We start from the raw sequence: 12,770 nt of genomic DNA, 5'->3' as shown, positions 1-12,770 counted from the left end.
AAATAATAGTACCAAAAAGTATGGTAACTGTAAATATCACCTCTTTCAGTAGATTTGTTTCCAGTTTTATGTTGTGCTTGATATTAACATATTTTTTCTTTACTAAATTTGTTTTTTCAATATTTACCTATTGTAATGTTTTTCACTTCATACTTTCTTGTTTGTTTCTGTTCCTCTGTAAATTCCCCACTGTGGGACAAATAAGCTGTCAATTGACCATAAAAGATTTCAAATCCAGGACAAAGTGGACTAAATGATGGATTCACTTTTTTCTAAATCAAACTAAAGTACAGAACTTGAGGAAATGCATTTAGTTGTGTTAAGTTACCATGTACAAGATTAGCACTGTCTCATACCTTGATTCTGGGAAAGAGACAGTGGACCCAGGGAAGACCAGTCTAGCTCTGAGGAAGAGGAGTTACAAGGACATGGAGGGCCCCATTGACTGGGTTTGCCTTGGGCCCCCTAACGACCAAATACGCCCCTGAACATACATCAAATTACGTCAATTATTTTAAAAAATATATAACAATATCGGCATCAGCTTTTTTTAATCCGATGGCCGATATGAAACTAACTCCAAATTGTGTTGTTATGGCTCTGATGCAGCCGCGCCGCTGTCTGCAGTCACTTCTTATTCCCCAGCACTGTCCCACCCACACTGCCATCTGATTGGTTACAAGCAGAGCCATGGCTCGGGTAACAGCCAATCAGCAGTCAAAGCTGTGGGCATGCAGCGCTGTGTCTCTCACACACCAACGCAACACAGACGAAATAAGGATTCGCCAAGAGGAGGAACTCTGGACAGCAGAGAAATGAGAGAAATGTTTTGAAGGTAAGTTAAGGCAGCAGACTCTCCTGAAATTGTAATAAATATCCCAGTCATCTACAACTCACAACTAACGTTACTGTAAACCCGTTAACGTTACGTAAACATAAGCGGCAGCTCTGCTCACTGACAGTTCCTCCAGACGTGTCCGTTGATCACATGAATGAAGATCGCTGATAATATTGACAGTTGTTGTTGATTTGGTCATTTATTTAGACTCTACACACAGAAAAACTCAGTAAAACAGACAGCAAACTATATACACAGCCTAACTGAGCAAAGGAAAGGGATTCTTAACCAGCTAGCTTCGGTTAGCGAAAGTCCGCTAGCTTAATGCCAATGTCAATGGAAAATCCCATTGACGGGCTAACGCAATTAGCATCGTGACTAACTTACTGTCTGTGAGCTTATTTTAACTTCCACAGACACAAAAATCACTCCTCCTATCAATACCCACAGAATATGTTTATCTGCCTCTTAAAAATGATAAATGTCTCAAACTGCAGACATTCAGGAGCTGCCTGTTGATGCTTCCTTGCAAGGAGAACCCTGTCTGTGCTACGGAAGCCCTAGATGGTCATTTAAAATCAGTCATGTACAACCAAACAGAAAATTAATTCAGCTACATTACATGCCTGTAAAAGCAACACAAACTCAATTCTGTCCAGTTTTATTACAGTTACATAGAAGTGTTGGAAAACTTTATTTACTGTAGAAAACTTAAGCTATTTATTATTTTAAAATTTTCATTTAACTTTATAAAACACACTGCTAAGCCTGGTAGCTGTTTAATTAACATATACTTGGAGGCATTAAATGCAGTGAAGCATTGGAGTTTGTATCGTAATTTTTACGCCAATATTTTCACTTTGACTGCAAACTAATATCGGCCGCCTTGCCTATGATTAATCAGTATCAATCGTTGTCTGATGTGCTGTTTTAAAAAGTGCTATTAAAAAGGTTGATTAAAGGTTGGGCCTATGGACATGATTGGTGACAACCAGAAGGGAACCCTCTGAGACTTCAAGGTATTCAGTGAAGGCCTAATACAAAATCTTGAAAAAATATTTGTACTCCTAAATAATTGTTTTATTTTGTTTTTATTTATTTATTTTACTCACTGAAATCCTAGCAATGAGTTTTATAATATTTTTATAAACTTGTCCTGGCAAACAGTGGGTTAATATAACTAAATGGAAAATGGACAAATCACAATTTTCCTTTTGATGGTATCTGGGTAAATCAGCGACACATTCTGGCTGGAAGGGCCTTCAGTAACTGCAACAAATGCCTGTGTAACTCAAGTGAATGTGGACACAATTTGACGATGACAGCTGTCTTAGCCAATCATATTTTGTTAAGTTGTGGGCGGGATCATTTCCTGACATCTTCCTGGGATACTTAATGGATAAGCGCCTAACTGTAGCTGTGAGTGAGTGAGAAGAAAAGAGAAGATCTAGTTGGCAGAACGTGAAGAGAAATGGCGGAAAGTAATGGAGAACACTGTGTGGTTGCTGGATTACTTTAAGCTCCGTTTTCAAGGCTGTCTTTTCAAGAAAAGCTTGAAAGTGCGCTGAAAGCACACCAGCTCCAACCTGGTCTATCCTCGGCGCAGGGTGGAGCGCACCCTCCGCAGCTGTAATTTGGTGACAAGCGCACATGTGCGCACGCCTCAGAGGCAGGTTTCCAAAGTGTCAGGCACATTTTAATGCAATAAACAATCACAGCAATCACTATTTAATGTAACCGTCTGAACCAGCATATACATTCATATCTATATTAACTGTCCCGTCACATCTGATGTCAGATTAAAGCTGTTTGTCATAATGGAAAGTTAACCTGACGGCAGCTGGAAGTTTGATGCACATCTTACAATTAAACAATAAACAGCCTTAACATCTGATACTGAGTATATATCTGGCTTCTCTCATTTCATTTAATTCAAAGAAAAGAGGGAGAGAAAAGACGGAGAAAAAAGAGACGAAATAAATGTATGTTACTCTGAATGTACCTGTTATTTCCCATATTTCTCTGTTTTAGTCTTTATTTTTAACGTGATCTAAAAAGATGGAGTACATTATTGTAAGGAGGATGAGGCGGAGACACTGGGAGAGTATACAGTATATCACTAAAGCTACACACGATTTAAGCACAAATTTGTGCGTACGCACTGTTGGTGAATGAGGCCCATTGTGAGCATAGTGATTGATTTTAAGTTGATTTTTTTTTATTAATTTATATCTTAATTTTTTAATTGTCTGAAGTTGTATTAGGTGTTTCAGTGTTCAGGCACGTGATAAATTTGTAATCCTGCAAAACTATCAATATACTGAACTTCCTTGTCACATGATTCTGGCTATTGTTTTTATTTCTTTGTTTGATTGTTTATTGCCACGTGTGGTCCCATGGTCCTACTGAAGGCCCAGTGGCTGGGGCCACGGTTCGCCACTGGTGACACCATAGTTTAGAAGCTAATCCTGGTCTAAAATTAAAAATGAATATAAATGATCTTGTGTTTAAAAGCTTTGCAGCCAGTGAATTATGAAAAAAAAACTTTTAACTTTCAAAAATGCTTTCAGAAGTTAGGAAATGAGAGAAGTCATTTTTTTCTGTCTCTTACTTCCTGCCATCCCCTGCTTTGAACAATTAACATAAACCAATCATCAATCATTAAACCAAACAAAACGCAACTTTGCAACAAGTTGGACATAGACTTTATTTGACAGGAGAAAATTACGCAGAACATTCCGACCGACTGGGTTAATGCATGGGTTGTGAAAATAACCAAGCATTAAAATAAATTATTCTCTATTTTCCAAAGTCAAATTCAATCCCAGAACCAAACCAAGAGAAGCCAGTTTTACGACCAATAGAGATGCCAGTTCCCAGGAACTTTAATTCTATCCCAGAACTCCCCAGTCCAAGTCCGGTGTCCAGTGCAAGACCCAGTGTAGCTTTGGTAGGACCAGCAGAGACAGAACCACTGAGCAGCTCAGCTTTGGCCATGATTCTGGCTCCCTCTTTACTAGCCTGGTACCCTGCGCTGGCGTTGGGTCCGTTTATCTCAGCATCAAACGCGGAACATTCAGCTCGAGCATGGCCAAATCCTGCACCTGCGTACGCTCCTGACTTGCCTTTGCCTTCAAATGTCCCAGCTCCGGCGTAGGCATCAGTGGCGTAAGCGTCTGGAGATCGGTTTATTGTGTCAGTGGGTTCTCCATCGCCAACCTCTAGGTGCTTTTGGACAACTGCACAGATTTATACAGAAAAATATAAATATTAAAACTAGAAAAACCACTTGGAAAATTGATTTTTCTTTTGAAATTTTTCTTGATTTGTTTTTTTTAATGCATATAAGAACATTTCTCAGTTTCTTTAAATGCCCTACTCCAGGGATGTCCAACTCGTGCCATGGAGGGCCAAGAGGCTGCAGGTTTTCTTTCCAACCAAGAACTCCACCAGCTGATTCCACTGATTAGCCCCTGCTCTCTGCTTGAAGGTGAGGTAATCAATGGAATCAGCTGGTGGAGTTCTTGGTTGGAAAGAAAACCTGCAGCCTCTTGGCCCTCCATGGCACGAGTTGGACATCCCTGCCCTACACCCTGTGTAGGCCAGAGGGTGAATCAAGGTTGTTTTTGACAGCTGCAGGAGCAAGAAATGAAAAGACGTTTAGAAATGTTTTTCTTGTGTGTAGGGTAAAGAGCTCCATGTCTTCAGAAAATATTTTTGAAGTTAACTTAATGTTACTTTTAATGTTACAGTTTCCTATACCATCTTAAGTCAGAAAAGCTCAAATGAACACGTCAAAGGGTTTTCCTTGCAAAAATTACCCAAAAACTTATCAACAAACTTTATTTAAAAAAATATCAGTTCAAAAAATGATTCACTTACTTCCCTTTCCAAGATCTGAAAGAAAGAAAAACAAAATCTTTATTTTGGAAAGGTAAACATTTCTGCAAAACTCACAAAGTGCACAAAAACAAATTCAGAGAATACTGGGCCATCGTTTCAAATCAGTCTGTGAAGAAGGCTTTCAAGTTTCTGTTATCTGTTCAAGCAGCATGCAGTCTTTCCTGGAAGTGGAGCTTGCCTACCTGACATCTTGAGGTCTGGGGAACTCTGAAAGAAAAAGACACAATTTCAGCTTTAAATCAGAACCAAAACAAACACATTTTCATATTATACACTTTCTTACCTGGATGAAGTTTCTTGGCCTGCAGGAGTCGTGTGCTGCGTGCTCTCAGCTCAGCTGCTGCTCTGCTCCAGGTTGTGGGGCTTAAATACCTGAAGAGCAAAACCAAAACCAAAAGTATAAAACTTAACTTTCGTAATTACTGTGAAACAAGGTTCTGACGGGTAAAATATTCATCGCCACAATCACTGCCTCATTGTAAAAAATGATGGTAATCATTAAACTTTGTCACAGCTGCTGTTTATGTAACATCTTTTATCTTTGGGTGGAGCAATGGGTCCAGGTGCCCCCAGAACAAGCAGGATACATCAGCACCCCAAGGACGTAGAAAGCATATTAGTCCCAGTTAAAAAAAAATAAAAGCCAGGTTATGTAAGCTCTGCTTGGTGAGGGGAGGTTGGAGTTGGTAGAGCACTAGTATGAGGTTATATTTGTGCTATCAGAAACTGAATTTGAATCAAAATATTGAATTTGAAAAAGCATGATGTGTGGAATTTAATGTTTTGAAATTATTTTTTTTTAATTGAATTTGAAATTGTATTTTACCCATGAAAATTCAACTCTTTTTATACTTTAAATTCAAAAACCCAGAATTCAATTTCAATTCACAAAAGGCAGATTCAGTTTTACAATTCGATTTCATTTCAAAGTGACACGACCGTTACGTCATCTTGTGCCCGTCAGGGAGACTAATCGAGCACGTTACAACTTTCTCAAACAAATTGTTATAAATTCCAAAATTTTCATTGTAGAAAAATAAAAAATACATTAAAATGTTCACTCACTTCTCCTGCTTCTTACCAAGTAAGAATTTTGGCAAAATATGTACTGTTTTGCCAGAAAAATGCCCAAATGTTTGAGTAAACCTCACGTGCCTGTAATCTGCGTGTAATGTAATTTTCTGACCTTTTTTCTTCTCAGCTTCATTCATAACTACATTTGTAGATCGCTGTCCTGCCCTCAATTTTCACTCTACTGCATTGGGAAATGCATCATCGTGTTCATCAGAGTCTCCAGATTCTCACGATGTTACGGTTTTTCTCCTAGCCCTTAGGGTTTTAGCAAAAATGCAGGGTTTTCAGACCCATATCTAACCCAATACTCCTGCTTTAGATTAATGGACACAAAGGTGTTCCAGAGTTCCAAAGTCACCCATTGTGACATCATAATCACCATGGTAACCACACAGCTGTGCATACTGAGTTATGAGGTCAGAGGGACAGAGAAACACATGTGTGTGTTTATTATGCCTAAACAGCCAACACACACACACAAACACACACACACACACACACACACACACCAGTCAGTCCAAAACAAGGTCTGGTGACATCTGTTTCTGAACTGTTTCATGAATGCAAGAAGCCCAACCGCCCGAGCCCCTCTCACGATTTCCGTGGAAATTGTCTAGTTTTTATTGTTGTTTACTTTTTCATAGTATGTGTGCCACAGCTCTAGCAGTCCAAAACCACAATGAATGGTCTGGTTGATGGTCTAGCAGGCCAGGTGGTTCCAGGGTTTTCTTACTAAAGCTCTGAACCTCCCTTGCTCCAGGGTCAAAGGGAGAAAGACAGAAGACAGCAAACGATTGCTTGGTTCAGTCCTTGAACTCTCAACTTAATTCAGGTTAACAGGGTATATATACAGTGTGACAGACAAGATTGCACAATTGTGACCTTAAAGAGCGTCTGAGTCTATCAGCTGTAAGCAGTCCACAGTATATGGTGATGTGGCATTACATATAGATAAGCCATGTGGAAGGTGAACCTTGAGACTAGAGATCCCCTCCTCACATTTGGGTCTGTTCTAAGCACATCTACATAATTTCATTATACCATCAGAACCTGTTAGCCACAAACATGTGAAAGCGTCACACTTCACCAGTGATTTACCCTGGGGATTGTTCTGACGTCTGTGGGAGCAAGACGTGACTTCTCAAAGACAGTCTCAGACCATACCCTGATGTGCCCTGTTATCCATTCCCTTCAAACTTACAGGGCTTCTAGAAAACAAAATTGTCATTTAATGTCATTGTCCTCTTTTTTTTATGGCAAATGTATTTTTAATTCTCTCAAACAATTATAAGAAAAGTAGTACAGTATATCATGAGTTTAGTAAGTATGAATGTATCCTGCCAATTCCAGATGTTAGACAGCTCCAGGCCTGATGAAAACTTGCTTCATTTCACGTTTCTCTTCCAGAAGTTCATCTTTTATTTGGTTCTTCTAATTTTATCTTAGTGTCTTCTGTAGAAAGCAGCAAGACGTTTGAAGACACTGAATTTAAGAGGGATAAACATGTTCTTTAGCTTTTTGGTGCTTTGTCATTTTGAGACCACAAGATGGCGCCAGTTATAAACAAGCTTATGTCAGGAGCCTGTGAAGTTATGTATATTAACAACAGTGACTGTTTTCAGACTGTGGTAAACTTACATTTGATATTAAATTAATGTTAATAATCGGTACCTCGAGCTCCCCATGGCAAATCTCAAATATATCAAAGTATTCTAGAAAGATCCCTGATACCAGTCTATTTACCAGAAAGCTGACAAGGTCAGACCCATGTTCACACATTTCTAAGATACTTTCAGATTTCAAACTACTTCATTTATCCCTGAGGGGCTACTCTGTTCAGTTTAATCCCTTCCAGAAACATACAACACCAGTGGCATATACATTTTTCTAAATTAGGTCTGGTGTTCCCACATTTCCTTCAATTTAAGCCCTGTCCTCCTACAAGGCTTTTTGGAAGCATTGTAAAGTAAATGAATGGATGAGTTATTTGACTGCTAATGACTGGGCACAGATGAAGGAGATGAGATGTCTGACTGTAAACAACAAAGTAACAAAAAACGTGACAAATTAGGATGTTCCATAAATTTTGAATGGCGTTTATTTATTATTATTTGGATAACACAATATGAAAACTTTCGAACAGGAAGAACAGAGACTTTATTTTCTGGACAGGAGAAAATCACAGAGAATATTTTGGAAGACTCAGTTAATGATAATGTGAGTAAATATATCACGAGGTATGGGTCGTGAAAATAACTAGACATGAAAATGGAACATTCACCATTTGCTAAAGTCGATTTCAAACCCAGAACCAAACAGAGAGAAGCCAGTTTTACGGCCGATGGAGAAGCCAGTTCCCAGGAACTTTGCTTCTACCCCAGACCGTCCCAGCTCAAATCCAGTGTCCAGTGCCAGACCCAGTGTAGCTTTGGCAGGACCAGCAGAGGCAGACGCACTGACCAGCTCAGCTTTGGTCATGACTCTGGCTCCCTCATCACTAGCCTGGTACCCTGCGCTGGCGTTGGGTCCGTTTGCCTCAGCATTAAAACCCTGCCATTCAGCTTGAGCATGGCCGAATCCTGCACCGGCGAACGCTCCTGACTTGTCTGTGTCTTCAAATGTCGTAGCTTCAGCGTAGGCATCAGTGGCGTAAGCTCTTGCAGGTCGGTCCAATGTGTCAGTGTGTTCTCCATCGCCAACCTCGAGGCGCTTTTGGACAACTGCATAAATTAAAACAGAAAAATATGAATATTAAAACTAGAAAAACTGTTTGAAAAATGATTTATGAGAAAATAAAACATTTAAGAAATAAAGGAGGTGATCAGGGTCCCTGAAATCTTTAAAGGTTCGGCCACTAAATTACATTTTTGGTCAACTTCTCAGAATATTCTTGTTGGGGTTTTTTTAATTGTATTTTTGAACATTTCTCAGTTTCTTCAAAATCCCTACACTCTGTGTAGGTCAGAGGGTGTATCGACCGCAAGACTGCTTTTGACAGCTGCAGGAGCAAGAAATGAAAAGACACATGATGTTCAGGACACCAAACTTTTTGTGGCTTCAGCGATATTTTTACTTTTTCTCCTGTGTTTGTCTGGAGATCCTACATGTAACCATGGCTGCATTGTTTACATGTGACCTCAGCTGTTAGCAGCCTGTAGCATGTCAATGCTAACTGGTGCAAGGCCTGATGTTTCCCCACAAGGTGAGGAGAAGGAGGTGAGGACGACGTGCTGGTTCTCAGGTGTGAGCTAAGAAGTGACGACATGGACCTGTCCTTCCATCCATCGTTATTGGGAACGTAAGATCTATCTCCAACAAGATGGATGAGCTAGCTGTGCTAACCCAGCAACAGAGGGAATACCAGAGGGCAGAGCAGCATCATGCTATTCACAGACATGGCTAACGGAGGATTCAGGAGACAGAGACTGAACAGACTGCTGAAGAAGCTCAGTCCTGGACCCTGTGGAGGTGGAGGCTGGCTGACTGGACAATGATGGACAAGCTGTCAGCATCTATTTTCTTATGGAGCTTTTTGCACTTTCTATACACGTTCTTACTTTTGTTTTCTTGATTGCTTCTGTGACTTTAATTTCGTTGTACTTGTTACAATGACAATAAAGTTCTATTCTGTTCTATTCTTTTATAAAGTTACATTTCAGATTGTTACAGAATTCAGATTTTTCATTATAAAAACACAAACTTAAGTCCTAAAGCTCAAAGCTCTAATAGGCACGTTAAAAAGAGGTTTTCCTTGTTTAGTATTTCCTCTTTTCTTCTCTCATAAAAATAGAAGCACAATGCAAGTGAAAATAAGTCTCAAAATGAGTGAAAAGGAGCAGAAAGAAGAAAAATCTTGTTTCCTAGCAACCCCCCCCCTCCCAAAACAAAAACAAAAACGTCATTGAAAAAAATAACTTTAAGAAAAGATTTACTTACTTTCTTTACCAAGGTCTGAAACAAAGAAAGAAAGAAAACAAGTCTTTATGTCGGCAAGTTAAACATTTCTGCAAAACTCACAAAATGCACAAAACAAATTCAGATTTAAATAAATTTTTGATTATAACCTGAGACTGTGACATGGCTACTGACACTAACACAAGTGGGTCACACACACACATCTTACACACCTTAGCTCAACTCAACTTTATTTATAAGGCACAATTCTCTGCTGTTTCCCACATTATCAGCTGCTTCTGTCATGGTGATGGAAACAGATTATCATCAGTCCCTGATCAGTCTCTAAACTGTTATACTGACAACATGACCAAGCACTTTGGCAGTCCTATCCACACACACACACACACACACACACACACACACACACACACACCAGGACTCGTCATTCTGAGGCACAGACACGTTCATACAGAGGTTGATTAAAACCACCATCAGCCACTAGATTTTTTTTTTTTTATTCTGACATTTAAGGCAGATTCGGACGTTGACGTCTGGTGCATAAAGGTGAAACCTGTTAAAGGTCATTTTCTCCTAAATGTAATGGTCTCTAACTTCAAATCAGCCTGGGTCCAGTTTTTTTTTCTTTAAAAATGTTTTTCAAGTATTTGATTTTCTTCATAACGTTACAGACAGACATCATTAACTAAACCCTTTTCTCCTTTTATCCTCATTCCATCTTATTTAATGTCTAATGTCTCTCCAGTCTTTCTTGTTGCTGATGTTTACCTACCTGACATCTTTGGGTTTGAAGAGCTCGTAGACAAAGAGGAGAAGAAGCAGCAGCAGCAGCAGCAGCTCTGATCTCCTGGGTGTGGCTGTGAGAGGATGTCATGGGTAATCCTTTTTATAGCTCAGAGCAAGAATGAAACTGAAAGTATGAAGCTAGGAAAAAAAACAACTTGAAGAAGGAGGGGAGGGGGTCACATTTCCCTCTCATTGAATACAGATGAATTGTAATATATAATTCTTAGTGCTCAGACCCAGGCCAGATGTTTTTGTCTGGAGCAGGTTCATGCTTGCTCCTTTTACCCTCTAAGAGCTTTAACTGTCTAAAAAATGAACTCTCAGTTCAGCTTTAAAGTCTTTCACCTTTATGAGAAAAAGACTGAGGTCGTTGTGTTGGGACACCCCAAACGGTTTTGTGTGAGCAGTGTAGAGTCTACATAAAGTTGGTCAAAACCCTGTAGAGTTATCAAGAAACACTGACTCTGAGCTGTTTGAAATAGTTTTATTTAAAGGTCATTTTCAAAACACAGTTAAACATGGTTAACTTCAAATTGTGTTAGCATGTTGCCTCAGGAATAGCACAGAAAAACATGTTTGATTACATCTTTTCAGGTTTTATTTGTGAATCATTGGTGATGAACTGTTACGACCCAGTCTAGGGGTACTGGGAAATAACACAAAGTGACTTCTCCTGTCTCACCACCAGAGCGTCTCAACACAGGAACAGAGAAAGAAAACGGAAAATCAGGTTGCAGTCTTTGAACTGAAATTTAATTATTTTTAAAGGTTTTTTCCCACTTACCATACCATACCACACCATACCATACCAGCTTTATTTATAGAGCACTTTCAAAAACTACCACAGCTGTAGACAAAGTGCTGTACAGGTAGATCAAATGAAATGATAAAAACAGAAAAGTAAAAACAGACAAATAAAAGAAAAACATTGTAAAAACAATAAAAGCAAATAAAAGGGAATAAAAGAAAATAAAAGAGAATAAGATCTGTCACTTAGGTTACCACAGGAAGATACAGCAAACCAACAAAGAAACAAACAAAATCACACTGATGAATCAAAATATCTTACTTAGCTCTAGAGTAAAAAAATAAATAAATCCTGGGACTGATTCCCTGAACATAAATCTGGAGAAAATTGATCCCCTTCCCCACGCTGTTCTCCCCTACTTACCCAGACTGCAATTTTAGAATCTGAAACTTGACAAAAAGTCACAGTAAAAAGTAAAAAAAGATGAGACGGCAGCTTTTTCAAAGATATTGCAGCATTGGATTATGACAGAGATAACAGAGATTTCACTGTTGTTACAGAAAGCAGAAGGCCACATTTTACCACAGCTCAAATTCAAAGCCGGTGCCAAGCAAAGAAATTCCCATTTTACGGCCAAAGGAGAAGCCAGTCCCCAGCACCTTTGCTTCCACATGGGTCAAACTGAGACCCACGCCGGTGTCTGCAGACAGACCGACTGTAGCCTTCACTGGACCACCAGTAACTGACAAGCTGAATGCTTCAAGGTTCACACCGGCTTTAAATCCATCTTCTGCAGTCACTTCAACTCCTGCATTGTAGTTTGGCCCTTTCAATGCCACACCAACCTCCATCTCTTGGCCAAATCCTGCGCCGTGATACAATCCTGTCTCATGATGACATAAAACAAAAAGACCCAACATTTGATCACACATGCATCCAGTAAATGACCATTCGGTTTCAAACCTTCCTGTTCCATCATTACAGACTGATTTAAAGCCCACCTGTCCCTCAGGTGTCTCTTGATACCAGATGATAATAATAATATTGTATGTGCTTTATTCAAATTTACAATCCCCACTCAGTTTAGATCTGTAAGAATTCAAAAACACACAAAACTTTTCTTTTTTTTTTAATATAACTGTGAATTAATTAAGGCAGTAAGGGGTTAAGTGAATATGATGTACATTGGGTCATTGACAGATAAGGCTTTTCAGCAGGCCAATTATAAAATACTAAAAATAAGGATATATTTGGCCATTGATCAAACATTTGGAATGTAGAGTACATATACATTTATGCAAAAACACAAATTAAGAGATTTTAGTGTTTTAAGTTGAATTAAAAAGATACAGCCTTCAAAAAAATTCATTTGAGGCAACCGTGATTTATCTCAAAATTAATAAATTTCTTTAACATTACCAACATTTGAACAAGTATCAGTATTTAAATGAACAGATTAAGAAGGACAGGCTTGTGTAGCTTTTCAAAATCATCAAGTTTGGACGT

General features: G+C 39.0%; 2 protein-coding genes across 4 annotated transcripts in view; one reads left to right on the top strand and one right to left on the bottom strand.

The window, feature by feature from the left end:
• Nucleotides 1–747: 747 nt before the first annotated feature.
• LOC141799765 (uncharacterized) overlaps nt 748–12,770 on the top strand; it is a 47,881-nt gene continuing 35,858 nt past the window's right edge. For all 3 annotated transcript variants that reach the window (XM_074682121.1, XM_074682119.1, XM_074682120.1), the window contains exon 1: nt 748–835. The gene's annotated coding sequence lies outside the window, so the exon portion shown is untranslated. The remainder of the gene's footprint in view (nt 836–12,770) is intronic.
• On the bottom strand, nt 7,914–10,601 carry LOC141799815 (uncharacterized). The gene is made up of 3 exons (XM_074682186.1): nt 10,503–10,601; nt 9,752–9,766; nt 7,914–8,535 (listed from the first exon to the last, which is right to left on the bottom strand). Exons 1-3 carry the CDS (start codon nt 10,507–10,509, stop codon nt 8,093–8,095), a joined length of 465 nt encoding a protein of 154 aa, XP_074538287.1. The 5' UTR covers nt 10,510–10,601; the 3' UTR covers nt 7,914–8,092.

The sequence above is a fragment of the Halichoeres trimaculatus genome, unplaced genomic scaffold (assembly GCF_033239565.1).
Source record: "Halichoeres trimaculatus isolate MK-OKI-2021-1 unplaced genomic scaffold, fHalTri1.1 fHalTri1_scaffold_11, whole genome shotgun sequence".
NCBI classification, from domain to species: Eukaryota; Metazoa; Chordata; class Actinopteri; order Labriformes; family Labridae; genus Halichoeres; species Halichoeres trimaculatus.
Note: the sequence above shows the minus strand (reverse complement) of the source record. Positions and strands in the feature narration are given on the sequence as shown.